The 24875-nt window shown below is 59.2% G+C and overlaps 1 protein-coding gene across 1 annotated transcript; it reads left to right on the plus strand.

Annotated features, from left to right (window-relative positions):
• Positions 1–4750: 4750 nt before the first annotated feature.
• VWA5B1 (von Willebrand factor A domain containing 5B1) lies at positions 4751–24482 on the plus strand (the record flags this gene model as incomplete). The annotated part of the gene is made up of 21 exons (XM_082009363.1): positions 4751–4889; positions 5170–5331; positions 5724–5946; positions 6135–6277; positions 6561–6692; positions 6959–7083; positions 9887–10063; positions 13087–13197; positions 13281–13483; positions 14968–15082; positions 16336–16521; positions 16787–16982; positions 18013–18200; positions 20074–20296; positions 20480–20797; positions 21348–21485; positions 21796–21921; positions 22425–22499; positions 22873–22942; positions 23168–23291; positions 23501–24482. 21 exons carry the CDS (start codon positions 4751–4753, stop codon positions 24260–24262), a joined length of 3936 nt encoding a protein of 1311 aa, XP_081865489.1. The 3' UTR covers positions 24263–24482.
• Between the last annotated feature and the right edge of the window lie 393 nt (positions 24483–24875).

Raw genomic sequence — 24875 nt, forward strand, 5'->3', positions numbered from 1 at the left:
CCACAGATCTGCCGTGGTGGATCTGCGTCTCTTCCAGGAGGTGCTGCTGTCAACCAGCAAAGCCTCCCCTCCCTGCCCTGTGCTGCGTGCGCCGCTTTAGGACGCTTTTTGCTCCTACTGCTTCCTAGAAATGTTTCAGAGGCTTGATCCCACTCTCCCGGCCAGATTTGAGCCTCGTGCTTTGGGGCACAGCGGCTGGAGGGGTCCTGCATGTCTTAGGCATGATCCGCAGCTGAGGTGGGTCGGGTAGGCAAAGTCGGGGGTCCCTGGCAGCGTGCCCACGGCGGCTCCCCGAAGCCGCCCCTGCGGAGCCGGGGGCAATACCGAAGTGTGGTTCTGCTGGAGAGCCCCGAAAGCTTGAGAGCCCCGAAAGCTTGAGAAGTGCTGGGCTTCCCCTGTCTTGGTTTTGCAAACAGATGGGAATTTGCTTCCCCACGGTGACTCCCCAGAGATGCTAACGGAGGGTTGGGGTGCAACAGGCACCCCGCCACCAGCCGGGGTGGTCTGTCCAGGGCTGTACATCCGTACAGCTCCGCAAGGCACGCCGGCTGTAGTCGTGCTGACGGGCCACTGGATGTCAGTGTTGATTGATAACAGATGAAGCTGAAGGAGACTCTTACCCAGCTGCAGAAAAAACAGTCATCCTCCCAGCAGCGTGGCTATGACCCAGGTCTGGCTTGGACCTGGAGGTGAGACTCCCAAGGGAACCCATTTGGGGCTGGTAAGAGGTTACAGCAGGGCGGTGCGGCGATTCAGCAGCCCGAAAATGTCTGTCGCAACGTGCGGCGCCAAGGCTGGCCGTCGGACGGTGCGTTCGTGTCTTGGGCGGCAAAAGCAGCCGGGGCCGCCTCTGGACATCTGCCCTTCAGACACCAGGGCCGGGCGGGGATGTGCTGCCGGCAGCACGCGGCTTTATCCCAGCTGCCGAGTCTGGTTTGGGTCTTGCTGGCCTGTTGTCGGCTGTGGGTGCCGGAGACCCTGTGGTGCTGGCACTGCTGGGACCCCAACCTGCCTTTGGGAGCTGTGTGGAAGCCAGGCCACGTGCTCATGTCTATGGTGGTCACGGTTTGCTCTGTTCTTCTATTCAATGCATGAAATTACACCTTAGAAAAGCATTATTCTGCCTCTCTTCACTACACGTGCTCCAAACCCAGATTTTCTGTGGGCACATCAGTGCAGACGGGCACGCAGGCAGCTCTGAGCAGCTCTGCAGGCATCTCACCCCCTTTTCAGGCACATAAACACCCTTTCCACCCCCGTCCTTTAAAATCCAGCCCCAAGCCTCACCCGTGTGTTGGGGCAGGCACCTGCAGCCAGGTGGAGCGGCTGGTGCAAGCTTTGGGCGAGCCTGCGCGTCGCAGTGCCGTCTGCGCTCCGAAGCAAAGCCCCGCGCGCTCCGCGTGTCACCGGGACCGTCCGCAGACATCAATGCGGCATCGGCGCCTTCCCCATAAATCGTGCACAGAAATTGGCCCGGGGTAGAGCCTGGAGCGGGGCGAGCACGTTACCAGTGTCACTCCCTCCTCCGTGGCCGTGAAGAAGAGCTGATTGTCAAGGAAAGAGTGTTTGCAAAGGAAAAAAAAAAAACCCAAACACGGTAGCACCCGGGTGTGCCAGGTCCTGAGCATGGCTGGCCAAGGGATGATTTCTGTCCCCAGCCCCGAGCTGCTCCCCGGCCCATGGGATTACAGCTGGGGGGTATTTTCGGTGATGCTGTAAACTGGCTGAAGGTATTCGCCAACGGTTTCCCTTTCTCCTCCCGGGGTGCCAAACGCAGCCTGAGGCCGTGGGTCGGGAGGTGTCTGGCCGGGTCCGTGGGGTGGCCCCAAGCCTGCTGTGCGCAGGAGGCAGGGCACGTTCAGTGGCGGCGAGGGAACACGCTGAGGACGGGGCGGATGCAGCGGTGCCCTGCGCGGCGGGGATGCTGGTGGAAATGTTTGGGATGTGCCAGCCCCTGTCCTGAGGGTCCAGCTCCACCACCTGGATGGAGACGGAGTGCAGGTCCCGGAGCAGCAAAGGCAGGATGGGGAGCGGCCGCGGGGGCTGATGGTGGGCTCCTGGGGGGGCACAGGAGAGAGGTGCTAGCTCTCCCACTGCTCTCCCCCTTGCCAGCCTCCCCGCTCTCCCCTTTCCACGCCGCAGTCACTTGATGGCGTTGGCAGCACGATCTGTGCGGAGCAGCCCGCTGCCTCCCAGCCCCACTGGAAGGGCCTTTGTGGGGGGACGAGCCCTCCGAGCCCTCCCTGTCCTTGTGGGGCGGTTTTTGTGGCTGGCACAGCAGGCAGGGCTGGTTCCGGGCTTCTCTGAGCCGTGCCGGAGCTGTAGGAAAGGTGCAACTCTCCTGGTTGCTTTATACGGGACGTGGCACGGGACTCTGCGTCCCACCAAGGGTCCCTCGGCGCTTGTGCTGGCCTGGGGGATGCAGAAATCCCCGTTGGCAGGGCAGCTCCCATGGGAGGCATGTCCCCAGTCTCCCGCGGGTGCAGGAGAGGTGAGGAGCTTGGATCTCAACCATGGCTCTGCCGTAAGTCTCCGCAGCCAAGAGAGCCGCCGGGCTGAAGTCGCGCTCCTGGAGCCTGAAGTCACCTCCCTGGCAACTCCGTAATGCATTCCCGTTGCACCTAGTTGGTAGAGAGCATCTTCCTCGTGTTATTTCTTGCTTCCTTTCTTCCCTAAGGCGAAATAATCCCCCCTGCCTCTTCCCCCGCCTGGCATTTAATCACTTCCAGATACCTTGATGGCCTCTGCCACATCTCCGCAGCGAGACGACCTTCATTATCTCTCCCTGTAGCAGGTGAACTCTCACCAGCTTCTGGCTTTACGAGCCCTGTTAGCATGGCTTGGAGCGTCCCGGTGTGCGATGGCCTCCCCTGGGCTCGGGGATGACTCCCGTGCCGGAGCAGCCGAGCTGGACGTGCTCCTGCATCTCCTGAGCGTGTGGGGCTGCATCCCCTGACCTCCGTGGGCAGCTCCTGGCACGAGCGGCCTTCATGGTGGGAGAAGAGGAGGACTAAATCGGGAACGGACGAGATTGTTGGCTGGGAATCAGGAGTGTTACCTTGAGATACAGCCCTCGTCACTGCTCTCCATCATCTCCTCCGCTGCTCTTTTATTTGCTTGGGTGCCCTGGCTGCTCTCCCTGCTCTCTCCTGGCCAGCCCTCCCTTGCCCTCCCTTGCCCTCCTTTGCCTTCCCTTGCCCTCCCTTGCCCTCCTTTGCCTTCCCTTGCCTTCCCTTGCCCTCCCTTGCTTTCCCTTGCCCTCCCTTGCCCTCCCTTGCCCTCCCTTGCCTTCCCTTGCCCTCCCTTGCCCTCCCTTGCCCTCCCTTGCCCTCCCTTGCCTTCCCTTGCCTTCCCTTGCCCTCCCTTGCCCTCCTTTGCCTTCCCTTGCCCTCCCTTGCCCTCCCTTGCCCTCCCTTGCCCTCCCTTGCCTTCCCTTGCCCTCCCTTGCCCTCCCTTGCCCTCCCTTGCCCTCCCTTGCCCTCCCTTGCCTTCCCTTGCCCTCCCTTGCCCTCCCTTGCCTTCCTTTGCCCTCCCTTGCCTTCCTTTGCCCTCCCTTGCCTTCCCTTGCCCTCCTTTGCCTTCCCTTGCCCTCCCTTGCCTTCCCTTGCCCTCCTTTGCCTTCCCTTGCCCTCCTTTGCCTTCCCTTGCCCTCCCTTGCCCTCCCTTGCCTTCCCTTGCCCTCCCTTTTTCCTCCCTTAGTGCCATTTTCCTGCCCAAGCGCTCGGTTAGCTCGCGGCCTCGATGTCTGCCATTCGCATCTTCCGTGGCATTTGCATACAAAGGTGGTTTTAATAAAGCAGGACTGCTAGGAAATGAGAAACGGATGTATTTCCCTGCTGCTGGCTCCTCCTGGGCCTTGTAAATCATTGCATAAAGCATTGCAGAGCCAGCCAGAGAGAACTGCTGCCTAGCAACTTCTCCCGATGCCTCAGGGGAGCTGGACATGGCCGGAGAGCTACCTGAAAGGTCTCCTTTGAAACGCTCAGTCCTGGGGGAGATGAGCTGGAACAGAGGAAAACCTGCGCGGGAAAAAGAGTTGAAACGTTATGGGCAGAAGTAGCCGCTTTGCATCCGAAACGTCTCCGCTAAGCAAAGCGGAGGGATGAGTCAGCCTTGGCAGCGAGGATCTGGAGACGCGGGGCAGCAGGGCCGTGCCACCGCCCCAAAATGCAGCAAGGACGAGGACGGGCTGCCTCCGGGTGGGCGAGGGCAGGGCGGGTGCCTGGCTCTGCCTGCCTGCTCCTCCTTCCCGCAGGCTGAAGGAAAACTCTCAAGGTCAGTCCTATCCTGGCGAAACTTGTCGGTCTGGAGGATAATGAGAAGCAGGAGAGGCAACAAAAAGGTGTTAACCCATTCCGCCCCAACTCGGGGCATAGGTGGGTGCGGGAGCTGGTGGGATGTGTGATCCATCACCGCAGTGTCGACCTCCGGGGCTGCCTCTCACCAGCCAGGCGGGTTTCATCCGAACCTCCTCCCGTGCTCCGGCGGGGAACTGGGGCAAGCTGTCTGCCTCGCGTCTTCCCACCAGGGTCTCGTCTCCATCCCCATCTCCACCGGCGGAGCCGTCAAGGCCAGGTCTCGTCCTGTCGCGGGTCAGTCACCGTTCTGTCCCTGGGGCCGCAGAAGCCAAAATGAGGTGGTGGGCGCACGCAGGTGTTTGGGCACTCGGGGGTCCTCATTCATCCTCGCCCTCCACCTCTCTGCAGCTCGCTGCAGGTGACCCCGCCGTCACCGACAGACCCCTGGGAAGATGCCAGGGCTGATTAACCGGACGACCTGCTCCCCGCTCCCCCTCTCCGCGTCAGAGGTGACGTCATGCGTCAGCGGCTATGCCTTCGGGATGACAGCTTTGCTCACCTACCGCAACCCAGAAGCCCAAGCTTTTGAAGGCAAGTTTTGGGAGGTGAAGCTCCCGGTGCAAGAGCTACTACCGGAGCTTTAGAGCCAGGGATATTGCAGCGCTGGGTCTCTGTGCGTTCCTTAAACCTTTAGGAGCCTGCTGCAAGAGTAGCCACGCGTATCGTGTCCTCGACTGTATCCTCAGTGGTCCAGGGCTACAGTTTTTGAAGTGTGAAATATCCCGGGAGCATGCATGGAAGTGCCAAGAGGGAGCTGACCTCTGGGTCCAGGCAAGGGCTCGGTGTTGCTAAAAAACCTTCTGGCTGGCAGGTCTCTTTGTCTACCCCTTGGACGAGACCACCACCGTCGTTGGGTTCGAGGCGGCCGTGTCCCGGCGTGCCGTGACGGTGCAGATCAAAGACAAAGCCAAGATAGACGACACTTACTTCGACAGCAGCAGCCTCCCCGATGGAAGAGCTCGCGACGGAAGCGGTGAGGGGGCCGGGGGTGTTTTAGTGAACGTGGGGAAGAAAAGCAGGGGAAGAGGGATGGGGAGGAGGCAGGGGGTGGCTGGCTGTCGTACGCCATGGCGTCGGGGGGACTCCTGTTGAAAGGCTGAGCCTTGGGTTGTGGTGCTCGTGGCCCTACAGCGTCTGCCAAAAGTGGTGATCCCATGCGTTTTGGAAAGCACTGGTGCTTCTGGACAGCCAAAGGAGCGGTGCGGAGGGCCGGGGCTCGGGCTCCTTAGAGAAACGCTGGTGTGTGCGGCGAGGGCTGGTCTGGGCGTTCGATCCAGGGCTGGGGCGGCCGCGGGAGGCCTGTGGAGGAGCGCGTTCCACGGCTGTGACACCGCGTTGCCCCGGCGTGGTCCCCTCTCTGTGCAGGAAGGATCGCGATGGATGAGGACTTGGAGAGGATTGTTTTTGTGGCTAACCTGGGCATGATTCCTCCCCTGGAAAGCATCTCCGTCTTCATCAGCACCTCCTCTGAGCTGCAGACGCTGCCCAGCGGGGCCGTGAGGGTCCTTCTGCCAGCGGTGTGTGTCCCCAGGGTCCCCCAGCCCAGCCTGGAGAACGCCAGCAGCCTTTCCAGCCACCCGCTCCGAACGTACGAAGACCCACGGGCCGGGCTCTGGCTGGGACTGATGTGGGGGGATGCGGGACTGGCCGAGCAGAAGCCTGCTGTTGCTGCGGGAGGCTGGAGAGCTGCTGGGGGCTTTACCTCCTGCAGATCCGCAGTCCCGGGGGCGGATATAACACATGCCCCGTGTTGACTTGGGTTCATCTCACCGGCAGGGACAAGCACTACTGTGGATCGGGGAGTCCGGAGCAGCGGAGCAGGTTCTGCCTGGCTCAGCTGCTGGAGACTGAGGCCACCAACCCCTTCGAGTACGAGTTCAGCTTCCATCTGGAGATCCGGGGGCCGTGCCTGCTGGCAGGTAGGAGCTCCGGGGCCGTCCTGCTGCGCCAGGCTGGTTTATCGCCTCCCCAGGGCAACGTCCACACTCTCCCTCCTCCTCCTCTGCCGCCCCAGCGTGGAGTCTGTTTTGGCAAGTTAACTGTGCTGGGGTGGATTTACCAGTACAGTGCTGACGTTAACGTGGGGTGTTGACACGGCAGAAGCATTGCGTGGTTGGTTCCTGTCCTCTGCCATCCTGCTCTCTCTTCTCCCTGCTCTTGCCCGACCTCAGTCCCTAACCACACCTCGGTTTCCCCGGGCAGGCGTCGAGAGCCCCACACACGAGATCCGAGCAGACGCCGACCCCTCCGCTCGCTCCGCCAAGAGCATCGTGATCACGCTGGCCAACAAACACACCTTCGACAGACCCGTGGAGATCTTGATCCATCCAAGTGGTAGGTGGGCTCGGCTTCCTCCCTGCCCGCCTTGCCCCTTCCTGGGGTCCTCCTCTGTAGTGCTGGAGGCAGCTGGATTAGCTCTGGTTTTGCAAAAGTTGTCAGGAGTTAGGCTTCCGAGGAGATAATCCCCGAACATCTCAAGGTTGCCCATGCTGCCCAGGCCCAGAGATATCGCTCTGTTTTCAGAAACGAGGGTGCAGGCATGTCTTGCAAACCTAAAGTTTAGCTAAGGCTGTTCTTCACCCGGTTCTCTGCATTTCCAGAGCCCCATATGCCTCACGTCTTAATGGAAGAAGGTGATATGACGCCTGCAGAGTACGAACGACACCTGAAGGGGAAGAACGATTTCATTAAAGGCACGAAGAAGGACCCCCGTGCTGAGAAAAAGGTGAGAAGCTAAAGCTGCAGGCGTTAGCTGAGGCTTTCCTTGGGATGGGAGCTGTGCAAGTGAGTGATTGCTCGCTTGCTTGCGGTACCAGACATGACACCGGCCCAATAAGCTCTGCAGCATCCTCCCTCGGAGAGGGGCTCGTGTGGAGGAAGAGGGGAAAATTCTGCAGTGCTTCTGATACACCGAGTGTGGAAGAAGCTCTGAGATGGTTATTGTGTGTATAATTAGTACTAGTCTAGCAGAGCATAATTAGATAGGCACATTGTTATAGCATTAAGGGTATTATAATTATTGCAGTGACATAGAATAAAATATTCTTTTAATTGCTCAGTAAATGTTTACAGTTTCTGGATAGCTGTCAGAGAGAAATAAGTGATTTTGCTTGGCATAATGAGCTGAACTGCAGACAGGGTAGGAGAAACTTCTCTTTGTTCTGCTGATCAGCAAATAGAAAAATATCTGCTCTGAGGTTTGTGCCTCGTCTTTCAGCAGTTCTGAAGCGGTGAGTGACAGACTAGCACTTCTGAGCTGCCGCAGCAGCGTCTCTGGGACCAGCGAAGAGGGGTGGAGCGGTCAGAGCCCTCCGAATTCCCTGGGTGGGCGTCTTCGCCGAAGGCATACGTCGCACTCGCGTAACCCCAGCCCCGGGCTTACTGTGTCAGCTCCCCGTTTGACACGCACCGGTGTTCTCCTTTGCGACCGGGGATGCTCATTTCCCCTAAAACTCATTCTCCACATGCCTGAGCCCGGGCCCCCGGCTTGGCAGAGGTGCCTCTCCGTGCTGCCGCGATTTCGCCTTTCACCGGAGACGCGTCAACCCTCTTCTCGTCCCTTTTGCCCTTCGCCTTCCCGTGCAGCGCCATGCAGGGATCGGGACCGCGCGTGCCCACGCAGGCGTCTCCTTCGATTGTGTTCAGCGTGTGGCAGGTGGAACGAAATGAAACTCCCACGTTACGGCTCAGATGTCTCTCTAATTATTTCTGTGTCTTTAGCACGTCAGATTATCCGGGGCGGGGGATCATTCCAGAGCCGTTTCCCTGCGGAAAACCCACCTCTCTGCCCCAGGAGGACTGGGAAGCAATTGCATGGAGAAGGGAAAGAAGCAGAGAAAACGCTCCGAATATCTGGGGTAGATTATGGGCTAGAACTGCTGCTGCTCAGAGCATGACACTGGGCACCTCTCGGCTTAAATGAATCAGCCCAGAGATTTCAGCAGTAAATGATAATTAATTCTCATCCCTCGGTTTGTTATGCAAAAGCCTCGGATGCCCGTCAGCTAGCGGAGCAGCGGGGACGAATGCACGCTGGAATCAACTCTCGGTCAACAAGATCTGATTAGTTTACTGTAATTGGATAACGGGTGAAGGGGAAGGGAGGGGAGGGGAGGAGGTGGTGTGGGTGAGGTGCTTGCTTTTCTGGCTGACCTGTAGCAGCAGCTCTGAGGCTGTTTCATGAAGTCTCGCCTGTAAAATTCACTCTGAACTCAGTGGGAAAGCCATGTTACAGGCTCATCCCGATCACATGGGGATTTTATGTCTTGGGTTCCCAGGAGCATCCCAGGGAATGCTGCGGGTATGTCCGGGGCCACGATTCGGTCCTCAGGCCAGCAAAGATCCCCATTTCTATCCTGAAATGTGATAAAGATCCATGCTGGGAAAGCCGTTAAGCAAAACAATGTCATAAGGCTGGAGGAAAACGGGGATGGGAGAAGCCCTTGGATTTCCCAGCGACTGGTTAATTTATACCCCAAAGCACGAGAGCGACTCACGGCTGGAGAAAACAAGCCCGGTTATTTGAGGTCTGGTTTACTCCTGGTGAAACCAGCAAGAAACAGCAGCCTCGGAAAGAGGGGGAAAAAATAAAAAGGCAAAGACCGACCCTGAGGACCCAGCTGCTTATTGCCGAGCACGTTGCACACCGCAGACCCGGGGATGAAAGGCCACGGGCAGCGCGGACGTGGGGTCCCGGAGCTCCCTCGGAAGCGGCGATGCGCTGATTCTCTGCAGCTGAGCCCGGGAACCCGGGACTATACACACATAACAGCAGGTTATAAACCTGCTTTTCTTTCCAGCTTAATTTTACCGTGTTTTTAATGAAGATCGGTACTTGAAATAGAATGAGGCAAAATGCAGAGAGCCATTAGAGCTATGTGCAGGACGGAGACATATATCATGTGGGTTCCCATCAAATGACGGCCTGAGCGACCCGTTCGGCTTTCCAAAGCGTTTCAATCCGTACAAAGAAAAATGATAAAAGAAATGGGCAGAAAAAAGAGCAAACCAGAGGCAGCGGGACTGAATCGAAGCGGTGAATACAGCTTGCTGAGGGCTGTATCTGGCACTTCGTTATTGAGTGACCACGGACCGATGTGCCTCGGTGCGATACCAAACTGCGCTCATGAACCGCGTTTTCGGGAGGGCTTTAATGAAACGTTTGGAAACTCAGTTTCGCAAGGTGCTGCGTTAGGGCCAGATCTTTTCATTTCCTCTCCAGGCCCTCATCCGAGCGTGCAGCTGCTCCGTGTGTGCCGGGGTCCCTGGTTTAGGCTTTCTGCCAGCCTTTGTCCCCCGGGCAAAGCGTGACCGTGGCTGGGAAGAGGCAGGGATCCCGTCCACCCACGGAGCAGCTCCGCTCCGAGACAGAACTCGGGTGTTGTGACCACGGAGGCCAGAACGAGCCAGTCCCTGCCCACAAAAGGCCACACACTTACACCTTCGGGCACGCAGCCCTGCTCCGATTCCTCTTAAGTGAAAAGGGGCAGAAAAATCAACCTCTCGAGCTCTCTCCTTCTTTCTTGCAGACGGAAATCATCCGGAAGCGGCTGAACAAGGACATCCCCCACCACCCCGTCGTCATGCTCAACTTCTGCCCTGACTTGAGGACCGTCCAGCCAGACCTCCGGAAAGCCCAGGGAGAGTTTATCTTCCTCGTAGACCGCAGCAGAAGCATGAGCGGCGTGAACATCAGCCGCGTCAAGGTACCAGGCGGGAGGGGAAGTGCCTGCGTGCCGACGAGGGAGGAGTATTGGAGAGCGGTGGGGGTTGCCGAGTGCTGATGAGCGTTCATTAGGAGGGGATGGGGGGTCATTATATGCTGTAGCTTTAGTCATCTCGACCGTGTTGCCTTGTTAGGTACCTGCAGCGCAGCTGACTCTCCCCCGTTCTGTGCCTCTTCTTCCTATCAGCGCATCAAATGCAAAGATGCTTTCCTTCCCCTTCTTGCTGGTGTGCACGTGTTGGGCATCCCTTCTCCAGTTCTCCCAGTCTCCGGGAGGGCTTGAGGCAGGTCGCTGCCTGGATGGGAAACCTCCAGGGAGCTCCAAGGGACGCTTCAGGGCAACGTGCCGACCATGTGTTAGGAGACGCTTTGCTGACGGGTGCCCCGGTGCACCTGCAGAAGCTGTTTGAACGCGACGCATCCCTTTTTCAAAGGCAGATGAACGCCTGAGTGCCGACCTCCTAATCCGGTGGAGGGTTAGGAGAGGTGTGCTGAGACCTCTGGATAAAAAAGGGGCTGTAGAAAGGCCTCGTCGTGATATTTTGTGGGTCCGAGGTTCCCCCGTCGGGTATGACTCTTACCCAGCTGGCTTGGCTTTGTGCCGCTGCCCGAGGGATCCGGAGAGGTTCCTGCCCAGAGCCCACTGGGGACCGCTCTGTCCGTCAAAGGGGAAAACAGTCCGTTAACTATTTAATTATCGTTATCCCTGCCTAATGCACTTTGGAGGCCAGGTTGGTGTTCGACGCCCGCCAGCTGGCAGGTCTCGGTGAGAAGCTGCAGTCCCTGGCAACAACTCTTTTGAAAAGTTTCTGTCTTGATTTTTGGAGCCAGATGAGCCCCGATAGCTTGATGAATATCGCATTCTCCTGAGCGGAGCAGGGCTCTGATAAAAGGGGCCAGGATACTGCACCCCCTTCCCTCAGCACGTTTCGGAGCCTGGGAATCAGAGGGCATCTCTGCCCCGGGCCAGATTTTTGCTTTCTGACTCGTGGCGTGGCCGGGTCCGGGCACCGCCGTCTCTGCAGCTTCCGCGGAGGCGGGTTTGTCCCATGGGGATGGGGACCCTGCAGGGACAGAGCCCTTCTCCCAGAGGTCCTGACCTGGGACTCCCATCCGCAGGAGGGCTGTAAAACCAAGAAAAAGGCTCTTCCCCTTCTGGAAAAATAGTTCAGCGGAGATGTCGGAGGAGATACCTCAAGGGAGAAAGCCTCTGTCCATCTTTCGAGTCCCCCATCCTTGTTTATGACTTGCAAATGTCAGAGACCTCGCAGCCGGGGCCGTTCTGAGTGGGTTTGGGTGCATTACGCTGGCTGGAGACATTCGCCCCCTCCTCGGCTGGCTGGCTGAGCGGCGCGGCAGGCTCGGACCAGCGCAGCGGGGAAAGCCGAGCCGCAGCGCGGCGGCGCCGGCAGAGACGCAAGCGGGGAGGGGACGGCGCGGCGCGGGCTGGCTGCCTGCAGCCGGCAGGACGAGGCTTCGCCGCCGAGCCCCGGGGCACTCGGCCAACGCGGCTGGGGTGGAAAGTTCAGGGGTTTAAGTTTCCTGCAGCTGGTTTCCTTTCCCATCCTGGTGCAGCCGGGGAGGAGAGCCAGGCCCGTGACGGTGCCCGTGCCGGGCGGGATGGCTGGCAAAACGAGACTAGCAACTGGGAATTGTCTTCCCTGGAGGCAAACATCTCTCCTTGTTGAGCTGCCATATGGATATCGAGTGCAACAGGATCAAGATCAATATTTACCACAAGAAGCAATAAATCTTTCCTCTTGCTGAAGCAGAAAGCAGGCGTCAGTTGCCCACTTTGGGAAGTGCTTTAACAGAAATATTTAGAATTTTTTTTTTTTCCCCCCTGGTATTTAGTTCTGAGATGGGATGCCAGCGCTGAGAAGAGCCAGCATCCCAGGAGCCATCTGGGAAGCAGCGGTAGAAATATGTTCTCGTAGGTTTGAGATAACAGCTCGGCTTAAAGTCCTCGGGAGCCCGTGGAAGGGCAGCCCTGTTCTCCTACGTCATTTCGCCGATTCGCTCCGGCTCCGCTGCGCCGCCGAGTCTTACGGGGCGGGGAACCGGGCTGACCTGCCGCCCCTCTCCCCGCGGCTCTGCCCAGGCGGGGGGTTTCTCTGCGCGCAGCTCCAGCGCCCACCCTCTGCGGTCGCTCGATTGACCTTGACAGCTCTTCTCTTGGGGCTGGCTCTAGGCTTTCTGCTGCCCTAGGCAGGAGTCTGCCGTCATCGGCGCGTGAACCGCCAGCCCCGAGCTGCTCCTGAACGCCGCCAGCGCTTCGCTTTAAACCGGCTTCCCCCTCCCGCACCGCTAATCGCTCCCGCTGCCCCTGCAAGCTCAGGGTAGCTCTTGCCGGTTGCTGCTAACGCAAGCTCCATCCTGGAGTTGTCCACGGCCATCACGTACGCCCGAGGCGCTTCAGATTGCTCTTCTCTTATGTAAAGACCAGAAATAGGCAAGTTAGATAACCACCTCTGGGAAAGAAAATAGCCTAAAACTGCCTCTCCCAGTTATTTTAATTGATGCCAGCTATGAATACAAGAAAATTGGGGATGGGGGAGGCTTTTCCTTTTGTGTAACTTAAAGCTGTTTGTTTATTTTCTGCAAGTTTGGACATTGAAATGCTTTGCGTGTCGCACTTCTCAATTTCACACTCTGCTTCTCACCCACTAGCTCCGTGCCGCAGTACCGTATTGCAAGCACAAATTTAATCAGTTAAAAACAAACGGTAAAATTAGTTCAGCTCTTTCCCCCTTCCCCCCAAGGCTCCCCGTTTTCCTCACTGCTTTGGGACCCAAACATCATTAAGGGAGTTCACATAAGTGGTTTCACACGCGGTGCACCTGAAAGAAGGTGTTGTTTCATTATCAAAGGCACGCAGACAAATGCGGGTGGGAGTAGGGTGTGATGGCAAGGCAGGACCCGGGCAGAGCTTTTACTGGTGAAGCTGGGGCAGCCAGGGAGAAACCCGGCGTGCCTGATGTCTCCTTGCTTTCCACCCCCCAGGATGCGCTGTTGGTCATTCTCAAGAGCCTGATGCCAGCGTGTCTCTTCAACGTCATCGGGTTTGGATCCACCTTCAAGACCCTCTTTGCGGCCAGTCAGAGTTACTGCGAGGTGGGTGAAGGGGGATCCGCGTTCCCCCGGTGCTCGGAGGGTGCTGGTGCGGAGGCCGACCGTTCTGCCGCTCCTTCGGGCAGGAGAGCCTGGCCATCGCCTGCCAGAGCATCAGGAGGATCCGTGCCGATATGGGTGGCACCAACATCTTATCGCCTTTGAAGTGGGTCATTCGGCAGCCCATCCACAGGGGCCATCCCCGACTGCTCTTCCTGCTGACGGACGGGGCCATCGGCAACACGGGGAAGGTCCTGGAGCTGTTGCGAAACAACTCCTGCTCCACCAGGTACGGAGGGCAGCAGGGCGCGCCGCCGCGGGGACGGCAAGCCTGGCGTGGCGGGGGACGTGCTTCGCCTTGAACGTGGCCCCGTCCCACAGACGTCCCCGCTTCAGAGAGAGAGGCAGGAGACATTTGCTGGTATGAGCCATGGGAGAACCTCAAAGGGTTTGGAACAGATCCCAGAAGTTCAGATGCTTTTTAAACAATCAAAAGCAGGATAATTGGGCTGACAACTTCACAGGCTCCCATCTGATGCTTCCTGCTAGGAGAGATTGACACACGAACAATCTTCGTTGCCGTTTTTTTTTTTTTTAATTTATTATTTTTTTAAAGCACATCTGGCTCTGGCCCCAGCTGCTTCCAGGATGGGGCTGTGCAGAATTGAATATGCTGAAAGGGAGCAATGTAAAAAGCAGCTAATTTGTGTGTCGAGCTCCCAGCCTGGTTCCCCAGCCCTGATGGCAGGCTGCTCTGGTTTATCCTCTGCCTCTTTAAGGGCCATGAAACGTAAGAAAAATGTAAGAAAACCTGATTCCTCCTCCATCCCTCAGACTTCAGGTGTTTCCAGGGAAGCTGTCCTTTTTTACCTACTGGAGGTCTAACTGCTTCCCAGCTGTGGAGGGCAACCCGTCCCTCGCTCTTGCAGAGCTGTGGTGGTGGGCTAAACGCAGCCGGCGTCGGAGCGTGGTCTCGGGTGACCCTGGAGGGCAGCGCCCGGCGCACCGCGGAGCCAGGCACATGGCCCCTGTCTCGGAAGAAGACCAGAGCCTTACTTAAGAAGGTGTGAGGCTGACCTAAGGGTTGCAGCCAGTTGGGGATTAAAAACCTCTCAGAGAAAAGCCCCTCGTGCAGATGCAGTTTGCTGCTGAAGGTAGTTTCTTCCTCAGTATCCACCGTATCCCAGCCATCCCTCCCGGCTTCCCACCGCATCCATCCCCACCAGGCACCGCTCATTCCTGCCCTCCCTGCCCAGCTCCAGGTCGGCTCTGGGCTTGCAGCCTTCAGCCAAAACCAAACCCTGACTCATGGAGCTGGGAGCCAGGGGAGCAGCCTCGCCTGGTTCCTCGTTCCTCGAGAAAACGTTTAATTGTGAGCAGAGATAATGACTGGGACTTTAGTGCTATCGACCCCAGACACTCAGCAGGGAAAAGAGCTGAGCTGGCGGCACAGCAGCTTGTTTGTCTTTGCAGAGGAGGGGGGGCTTGGGGTCCTGCCGGGGAGCCCCTGAGCATCGCAGCTGAAGGCTGCTCTTTGGGGAAGGGGTTTGAGGTCTGCTGAGCAGGGGGGGATGCCGGTTCCCAGCCCCCCTGCCAGGCACCTAAAAGAGGAGCTGGTTTATTTTCCTCCGGACCTGCTGGGCAGCCGCATAGCAGGGGGATAAAGCTGGGGAGGGGGTGTCTTCTGCCCGCGGGGAGTGGGTGAGCGGCGTGGGGCTGGGGGTTGGGATGGCTTGTCCCCCCCCGACCCTGACGCTCGCTGTCCCTTCGCAGGTGCTACAGCTTCGGCATCGGGCCAAACGCCTGCAGGAGGCTGGTTCGGGGGCTGGCTGCTGTGTCCAGGGGCATCGCCGAGTTCCTGGCGGAGGGCGAGAGGCTGCAGCCCAAGGTACGGCCGCCCGCTCCCAGGGAACCGCCTCGCAAGGCTCCAGCGACGCTCTGGTTCAGCGAGGCGGTGGCCACGGCTCACGAGCGGGTCTTATTCCCCGTCCTGGTGCTGCCTTTCCAACGCCCGCCCGGCAGCAGGCGGGCGAGCGGGAGGGGAGGAAGGAGCACCTTCATCTCCGGCTGCCAGAGGGAGCGGGAGGGTGCGTTTACCCTCTGCGCAGGGACGGGGAGAAGCCACGGCCGCGGTACGGCAGCTTTGGCTACAAAGGCAGCTGCTGCCTCAGACACCGGCGAGGGCAGAGGAACCGGCATCAAAGCAGCCAATTAGTTTTGAAGTCAGGCTCAGCCCTGGCGTTGCTCAGGCGAGAAGTACCCGGGGTTCGAGGGAGAGGAAGACGCGGCGACAGCTTTGCCTATTAAGCCAGCTGGAAAGCAAAGAGGGGAAGCAAAGAGGGGAGCCTCTTCATTTCCACTCTCCCCACGAAGACCGAGTAAACCGACGTGCCTCGAATACGGCGTAAGAACGGCTCTGTCCCCCGGTGAAAGCACGGTGCCTCGCCCGTCACCCGCTGGATGACGAAACCCGGAGAGAATGGGCTCTTTAGCTCCTAAATACCTCTCCAAAAGCTGGCTCCTACCTTCTTATCTCAAAAGGAGTTCAGCGGTCCACCCCTCTGCAAGAACCTGGAGCACACAAAAACCTCTCTAAGTCAGAACGGCATCAGCATTTCTGATGTAAATTAAAAGCAAAAACGGTGAAGGGAGGTGTTGGGGTTTTTTTTCACATAGAGCTATTAATAAAGAGCTTTGCAGGCTGTGCAGCTCGGTGCCTTCAGCAGTCTGAGGCATCAATTAATGGCCTTATAAAACACAGCCTGGTGTGTCTTCCCGAGCCTGTGAAAAAGCAGCGAACAATAGAGAATATTCGAGCTGTTCTGCCTCTAAATCCGGTGTTCTCTTCCCCTGGTGTGCAGGGAAGCTCTTGTGGATGGCTCCCTGGTAGGTTTGTCCATGAGATATTCACAGATATTATCTGCTCTGCTGCCCGTGGTACAGCCGTGCCAAGGGGCTGGGGGTGCTGGGGTGTGTGTCAGAGTGGTCTAAGAGGGAGCAGGCTCCCATCTAAGGTCAGGAGAAGGTAGGAATCAGCTGTTTGGGGAAATTTTCCCCTTCCCTCCAAGGCACGTCGCGCGCACCGTGGCGTACACAACGCCCAGTCGCTGTATAACCGCTCCCCTCCGCTTTCTGCCCCAGATGATCAAGTCGCTGAAGAAGGCGATGGCGCCGGTCCTGAGCGACGTGTCCGTGGAGTGGGTCTTTCCTGAGACCACCGAGGTCTTGGTTTCCCCCGTCAGCACCAGTTGCCTCTTCCCTGGTGACCGCCTGGTCGGCTACGGCATCGTCTGCGACACCTCCCCGTACATCTCCAACCCCAGATCTGTGAGTCCGCGCTGCGCCGGCTGGCCCGGGAGCGGGGGCTGTGGGTGTGCACCTACACAAGCGGCCATCTCGGCTCTTTGTGCGTGCAGAAGGTGTCTCTTGCTTTCTCACTTTGTCCTCAAGGGAGACGTAGGGTGAGACGTTGGGGAGAAAGGGGAACTTAGTGGATATGGGTGCTGGCGCACCAGCAGCGGCTCCTCTCGGCTGGGAGCCGGCTGACGGATGCGGTGGTGGGACCCATTCCCTCTCTCTGCTTTCCCCCCAGGACAAGAGGCGACGTTACAGCACGATGCGTTCCCAGGAGTCGGGCAGCTCTGTTTTCTTTCACTCCCAGGAGGAGGGAACAGGCGTGGAGAGCTGGAACCACTCCAGAGACTCGGAGGGCTGCTGCCCCGCCGAGCGTGCCCCCGGTCGCCCGGTGGTGGGCAGAGATCCCGGGGGAGAGTCGGACACGGACACCGGTCAGGTTTTCCTCTCTGCAAGCGTGGGCGTGATGCCCCTGTCTTGCTCACCAAGCTTCTGTCGCTCCTCTGCCCATTTGCTTGTCTGACAAATAAGTCTCTTTGGCTGTGTCTCTGCAAAGAGCCCGCAGGGGTTTGCAGGAGGGATGACAGGTCTCCCGAGGCTTGAGCGAGTCTGCCTGCTTTGGGCATTTTGTCCAAACCTGTCAGGAAATCGAGGGAGGCCCTGGAGAACTGGCTTCCCTGGAGATTTTCAAAGCAGCTCTAGCTTTGGCCACATAAGTATTTACAAGCTTCGCAAGCTCCGGCGTACGGAGAAGGAGAGGAGTGAGCAAATGGGTAGCCCGGCTAGATTGTCCCTGCACCTGCAAAGCAGTCGCTTCCCTGCAAGCCCTGAAGTTGCAGTTCCAGGTCGGGAAGAGGGGGAAATGGATGCCAAGCCGTGTCCCTCGGGTGTCACCCTTCGCTGTCGCAGCTTGGCTGGGCGTTTGTGGCAGCAACACGCAGCATAAGGCGGCTGGTTGCACCCCGGAGCTGGTTGCATTCGCACGTGACAAGGAAACCTCTGTTACTCGTGGGGTGTTCTTCCCTTATATTCAGAGAGGAGCTGTGCTGTGCATCCCCTCAACCTTGTCAAAAACAATGAGAAATTATGCCTTTCCAAGTGAAATTTTGCTCTTGCTCTGACAGGAGAATGTCTGTGCTAATGAAATTTCATTAGCAAAGCCTTTGCCTTCTCCAGGGAGGCTTGGGGAAACGCAGTCAGGCTTTTTTCTGGCTAAAAACTGCTCAGACAAAACCTCCCCAACCTGCTCTCCCGACATCCCCAGGAGTTTTGAGTGTAGGCTTTTATTTCCTTTTGTGGTTTTGTTGCTTCGCTTAAAACCAGGCAGGGCTGAGCGCGGACCCTCGGCCCTGGGAGGACCGCAGGGCTGGGCTCCCTGCTGCCCACCCTGAGCCAAGGGCGGGGGGTGCTGGCAGGTCCCGCTGATCCTCGTCCCCGGAGCTGATCCTCTCTCCCGCCGTGCAGGAACGGACGTGAAGGCTTCCTCCAGGAGACGGGCCTACAGCACCACCCAAATCGCCGACCGCGAGCCTTGCAAGAAGGTGCCCACGGCCAGCGATCCCGGCACCGCGCTGGTGAAAAACCCCCTTCGGAAAACCCACCTGCAGGACCTGCAGCAGGTCAGCCCCGAGCCCTGGCAGCTGGATTTCCAGGTACGGGACCCCAGGAGAGGCTTTGCCTGCAGGTGGAGGCAGGAAAATCTCGGATGGATAAGGGAAAGAGCCTGGTTCACACTAGTCCTGAGATATAGATATATATATATACACACACACACAGAGCTGTGCTTTGTGCTGCAGCACACCACAAACACGCAGGAAACGAGCCGAGCAGGGAGCAGAGTGCCGCCCTGACATCCCGCATGGGAGCCCGGCTTTTCTTTGCTAAATTCCTCTCCCCTTCCTCCGAGTGGCCTGTGCCGCTCTGCGTCAGGCTGAGACGCGGACCTGCGTGACGACACATCTGCCGAGCGCTGTTGTGTCCCCTGCCCGCAGCAGGGAGCAGGTGGCATTTGGGAAGCGTTGTAGGCTGATCTAAAGGGTGGAGACGGTTTAATCCCATCCTCGGCATTGCCAGGATGCTCGGCTCCGAAATCAGCATCCGCAGAGCTGGGAGGACCAGCAGCACTTTTGTTCCCATGGAAACTCGGAGCTGGGGGGGGATGTTTGGGGCTTTCGTTCCTCTTCCGTGGTGGGTTAGAGGTCGGCTGGGTGAAGCGGGGCCGGAGATGCGATGAGGGGGCCAAGGGGAAGAAGGGCCAGAGCTCCACAGGGACAACGGGACCTCCACCCTCCAGCTGCAGCAGTGAGGGTGGTGAACAGCATCGCCTGGCCAAGGGCACGCGGCGGGAGGTTTGAGGAGTACCCGTGACCTCGCCTGCATCGCCGAGGTCCGCAGAGCATCCTCCTGCCCGCAGCATGCTCAGCGTGAAGGCAGGGATGGAAACGACTCCCTTCTGCAGGGCAGTAAATGGTTAATAGCGTGCAACCCGGTCTTAATTAATTGCAGCCTGGTTTTGCCATCCCTCGTGCTGCGAGGGCTCCCAGCGGCTCTCCCAGCTCCCAGTCCGGCTGCCAGGGTTTGACATTTTCGGGGGTGCGAATGTGAGCCTGCAGCTCGTCTCCGCGCGCGCCGTGCTGTGAAGGAAAGGTCAGCTTAAACCCCCGGCTCCGTTCCCAGGCGGATTACTCTGGCTGGGAGGAGAGCTCAGATAGGAGAAGGAGCAGGTTTGGAATGGAAAGGGTCTGGCAGGGGCTTCTGTGACTGGCTTGCTTTTAAATATCTCAATCCTAGCTTGGTAAGTAGCTCCTGCCTCCCGTTTTTGCTGGTGGTCTCACAGAGCATCAAAAACTGGGTGGTGATGGAGGCCATGTTCTTGCTTGCCACCCAGAGAAAGCATCTTTCCATCCAGCGCTGAGACCCACCGCTTTTTGCCACCTCTGTCCCTTACCGATGTTGTGCTGGGAAGACACAAAGTCGGATTTAGGGGGACCTTCCCACAGCCCCGGGGGAAGAGCCAGAGCTCGGTGTCTCTGCTAGCCCCAGAGTGGGATGTCCGTGCGGGATGCGGCACTGGAGATGCTGGAGGGGGGATCCGTGTCTCCAGAAAGTGGAGAAACAGTCTTATAAAAAAAAAAAAAAAATTAAAAAAAAAAATTCCCTTCTCCCCATCCCTGCGCCTCTCTGCTTTCGTTACTAGGCAACTGGTCCTTGATCTTTCTGTCTTCTTTCCTTTGGTTCCCAAGTGAAGTCATTAAAATGTCTGGAGGGATGAAACTCATATCTCACCCTCTGCCTGTCTGGGGAAGGAGCCCCCGGGGCCAGGGTCCCTCGGGGACACCCCGCAGGTCCGATGGAGGGCTCTGAGCACGGATCCCGGCCGGGGCTGAGCAGAGCGGGACCCGCGTGTTTGCACGATCGCGTCTCACGCTGGGGTCGGGCGGGGAGCCGGCGGGACCAGGAGGGACAGAGCAGGTCCGTGCCATCGGCCGCAGCCGGCTCCAGCCCCAACGTGCGCTCTGCCCTCAGCCCTTCGCAGCCAGCTCGCTTGTCTCCGCCACGAGGATCCGCGGCGCGGGCGCCCGGCGGCCATCCCTCCTCCACCGGAGCTGCGTGTCCTTCTGCCACGACGCCGACTCCCCGCCAGTACTGGACGGGCTGCAGCAAGCGGCTCCGGGAACGGGCTTGGGACCGCTCGATGCCAGCGCGAGCCTGCGGTCTTCGTCGGACGGCCGGAGCCTCGGGGATCTGGGTAACCAGGGAGAGGGAGAGGCACGGCCAGCCGCGCCTGTCCGTGCCGGGGTGCCGGTGGCGTCGCATCGCGTTCTCTGCCACTCTGTGAAAATTAGGAAGTATTAATTATGGTTTCTTGGTGGCAGTGGGGAATTCAGCTCCCACAGATGTGCGTAATTATCCACCTCTCCCCACTCTGCAGAGTCTGCCCAGCATCCTTCCTTCACGTTTGAAACGGAGACCTCCTCCGACTGGGAGCCCCAGGACACGGACTTCGGCACTGCCCGCGGCTCCCCGCGCTCCCCCAGGGCCCTCTGCAAGGCGGTGGTGAAGGGGCTAAGGAGCAACGAGCCCGTGCAGTGGGAAGTCGCCTTCGATATCCTCCCTCTCTTCCGAGAGCGGGAGAGCCGGGCAGACGGTGACGCAGACCTGTGGAGCGAGACCTTCCACCACCTGGCAGCCAAGTCGGTCATCCGGGACTTTGAGCAGCTCGCCGAGAAGGAGTGTGAAATCGAGCACGGTAACGCACAGCTCCCGGCCAGCCCGCGCGCGGGCTGCGGGCAGAGCCGGCCCTGCCGCGGGGTGGGCTTTCCGGCGGCTCCAGCAGCCTCTCGAGCTAATACGAGGGCAGGCAGCGGTGAAATATCAGGCGATGTCTCACGTAGCTCCCCAACGACAGCCCCCTCCAGCTGCCTTGCGCTTTCCTCCTGCCTCTGCAACCTTGCCGCGCGCTAACGCGCTCGAGCCCGCACTCCTTTGGGCTCCTCCGCTTCGCACCTTGGGGGACAGCTGGTATTTTGAAGGAGTTGGACACTCGGAGCTGGGAGGTGGCATCGAACTCGGAGGGTCCCATGGCAGCCGCCCGTCACGGCTCTGGGCTGCACGTGTCCCTGGGTCTTGTCAAACTTCTCCTCCATCAAGGGCGTCTGTGCGTGTGAAATAAGAGCAGGAGAAGGAGTAGGCGGCGTGTGGAGGGACACAGTCCCTGCTGGGCACGGAGCCCAAGCACGGAGGTGGGTCTGGGAGCCACGGGCGCGTGGGCTCTCACCCTGGTGTCTCTCACGTGGCAGGGTCCGGGCGGCGGTACCAGGTCAACGCTGTGCACACCAGCAAGGCCAGCAACGTCATCAGCAAGTACACGGCGTTCATGCCGGTGGACCTGAGCACCAACGCCTACCTGCCCACTGTCGTCGAGTACCCCCACATGGGTAACGCGGGGCCGGCAGAGGGGTGAAACGCTGTCCCGGGAGGGAGGGTGGCACCTGAGAAACCTCGCGCGGAGCAAACCCTGTGAAGCCACAGCTCAATTCGGCACCAGACCGATACACCCGAGGCTGAGCCTAATGGCGTGCCTGCCGCACTTGGTGGCAAGAACCTCTTCCCCACGGCCAGGCGAAAGGTCTGCTCTTAGGTCTGGATGCCCAGAGATGAGCAGGCTCCTCAGCCGGTGGGTTTCGCTGCCATCGTGCCTGTGCCAGCCCCTCTCTAACGCCGGCAATTCCCTTCTCTCGTGCCAAGGGGCAGCATCCAAGCCGGGCAGCCAGAGGAGCCTGAGCTCGGGAAACAGAAGGCATCGTGGCTTTTCCCCTGGACGTCCCCAGTCAGCTTGCGGCCAGAATGGAGACGATGGATTTTATGGCATGAGTAAGATTCCCTGGGGTTTTATCTCCTTCCTGGTGTTACGGATCTCAGTGGTTTAGGGAAGGGACATTTGCTCTGGTCTTTTTTGCTTCTGCCTTCCTCTTTGAACATGGTGCTCAACCAGACGCGTGTCTGGCTGCAGTCCATCTCCTTGAATGGGGAAGAAGCTGCAATTTCCCCTGAAACTCCCAAATTACAGGCAGTGCCTGCTGACAGCGCTTGGGAGTTAACCGGCGGGCATAAGGCAGAGAACGTGAGGGATGGAGCCGGGTGTAACTAGAGGCAAGGGGATGTGAGACGCTCGCTTGTCCCCAAATCCTCTGCTAGTGAAGACGAGTCGGGTTGGACCCTGTCCGGCATCGTCAGATCTGCAGCTGGATTCGAATCGCCCCTGATCAGGCTCCTTAATGCCGCGGAGAGGGAGAGCGGCCGTGCCGCAGCCCGGCGCGGTGGCGCGACGGCGATTTTGGCTGGGTGGCATTGCTGATGTGGTTCCTCCGTTGCAGATGCGGAGGAGAGCAGCCTGTCGCCCTGCAGCACCCCTTCCTCCGCTGGCTGGGAGCGCTGCGGTCTCCCCGAAGGTAAGGGAAAGAGCTGACGGCACTTGCGAGGCGCAGGTTCATCGAGTGCGTGGTTTGGGCTCTGCTGCTGCGTTTTGGGGTTTTTTTTTTTTAATAAAACCTTAGGACCTGAAGTTGGGTCTGTGGGCACAAGACCTGACTCCTGGGTGCACAGGACAGAGCCTGATGAGGCCTTTGGTATGGATTTCCCCCGGGTTCGTTTTTGGGAGGTGTGGGAATTTCGTTATGCACGTAGGAAAAATGAGGGAAGGGGAGAGGAAGGACTTTGGCAAAGCAGCAGAACAAACCCCACCATGTCCCAGCGTGCAGACTCCGCTCCCTTTTGCTCTCCTGTAGCACCTCGTTTTACCCCCGCCTTTGCGTCTCTTCCCAGGGCCGTTACAGAGCCTCTCTGCTTCCTCTGCACAAGCCCAAAAATCCATCGAGAGCCTGTTTGCTGCCAGGTACGGGCCAGCTCGACCATCCTCTGACCTTGGCAGATGTCTTGCACCTCTGTGGGTCTGATGCAAACATAAGCGAGGGAGAGAGGAGGGACACCCCAGGGTTAGCGGCCAGAGCCGGGACCAAGCGTGACGCCAGCGTCTGGGGACCCGGGATGGTTTTTGGAGGGGAGGGTGGGTGTCAGGAGGGGCACGGAGGTTATGGCCACCTTTTTTGTCCTCCTGCAGGCTGACCCTCAATAAAACCAGGCTGCTGACTCGAGCCGCCAAAGGGTTCATGAGTAAATCTCCAAGCAGAGTGAGCGAAGCCAGCTCCGAGGGCGACAATGAGAACATAGACTACCTTCCCCTGGTGAGCTGCTCGTTCCCGGGTCTTGCCGGGGTTGCATGGTCGCCGCAGGGGAGCAGAGGGCAGGAGGATCCCCCTGGATCCTGCCCCTTGCTGTCTCTGATGGCCGTACCCGATGGTCCGCCCAGAGATGGAGAGCTGCTCCATCCATGCATGCCTCTTTCCTGAACTTCCCAGAAGCGGTTGGTATCTCAGAGCTTCTCTATGTGCAGGCGTCTCTGCAGCTGGCCTGCGGTGCCTTTCTCATGAACTCGGCCTTCTGCGATGCTGTCAACATCCCCATGGAGAAGCTGAAGTGGACATCTCCCTTCACCTGCCACCGCCTGGCCCTCAGCCCCTCCAGCTCCTACAGCACCAAGAAGGCCAGTCCCTCCGGAGAGCACCAAAGCCTCGGCTCCGGCCGGCAGCTCCTGGTTCCCGATGGGCATGGGAAGAGTCCCACCGCCAGAGACGTTGCCCTGGGTGCGGTGCCGGAGGGACCCGGCAGCCACGCGGAAGACACCGGTCGCCTTCGCCACTTCTCGGGCAGCGCAGTAGAAAGCATCTCCAAAGCCCTGAAAGCCGAGAAAGAACTCTCCCCGCCGGCCATCACCATCCGCCGCTTCTCCTCCCCGGAGAGCACGCCGGCCTTGGCCGAGTGGCAAGCCGACAGCGGCCGGGGCTCGGAGGCGGACGGCTCCGAGGTCCAGGCGTTGCTCTTCGACATCGAGTTGCAGCAGCAGACGGAGCCGGAGGGGATGCTGTGGGCCACGGCGGTGGCCCTGGCCTGGCTGGAGCACAGCTCGGCTTCCTACTTCATCGAGTGGGAGCTGGTGGCCGCCAAGGCCAGCTTGTGGCTGAGCGAACAGGACTTCCCGGAGGGATACAGCCTAGCCACGGTGAAAGCCGCAGCCCAGCAGCTCTTTGTCCTGCTCCGTCACTGGGATGAAAACCTGGAGTTCAACCTGCTGTGCTACAACCCAAGCAGCGTGTAAAGAGGATGAGGAAGGAGGCTTGGGCAGCTGTCTGAGGGCGCAGGAGCAGGGACCCGTCCTCAAGGAATCGCCTCCAAGGAGCTCAGCTCCTCTGCTGCAGGGACAGCGCGCGTTTCTGAGAGCCAGCCCTGCAAACGGGAGCAGCCCAGGCGCAGCCCTGTGCCGCGCGGTTGGTATTTTGCCCCGGGGGGGTACCTGCCGGCCGCTCGCAGTAGGATGCTATTTACTTTTAACTGGAGCAGCACCTCTAGCTGCAGCAGTTCCCTCTGACCCCGGTTTCTTCTGGTTCCCAGCCCTCTTCCCAGAGCAGCTCTCCCCGATGCCTGCTGGGCTTGCCCCGTCCTCGCTTGGCTGCCTCTTCCCAGCCCCGAATCACTGCCGAGCCCCCGCTGCAGTCCCTCAGCCGCGAGTCGCCGCTCCCCCCGAGGCTCCCGCCTGGCTTCTGCCATCTCGGATGTCTTTTGGCGAAGGTGGATGTCTGACAACAGGCTCGTCTCACGGACCAGAGGAAATCCGGACTGGGACTGACCATCCAAAAGAGCAACCCCGCTGTCCGGCCGGGAGGATGCCGCCTTGCCTCGAGGCCAGTCGGAGGCTGGGACCAAAGCCCATC

This window comes from Phaethon aethereus, assembly GCF_964289735.1.
Source record: "Phaethon aethereus genome assembly, chromosome: 21".
In the NCBI taxonomy this organism is placed as follows: domain Eukaryota; kingdom Metazoa; phylum Chordata; class Aves; order Phaethontiformes; family Phaethontidae; genus Phaethon; species Phaethon aethereus.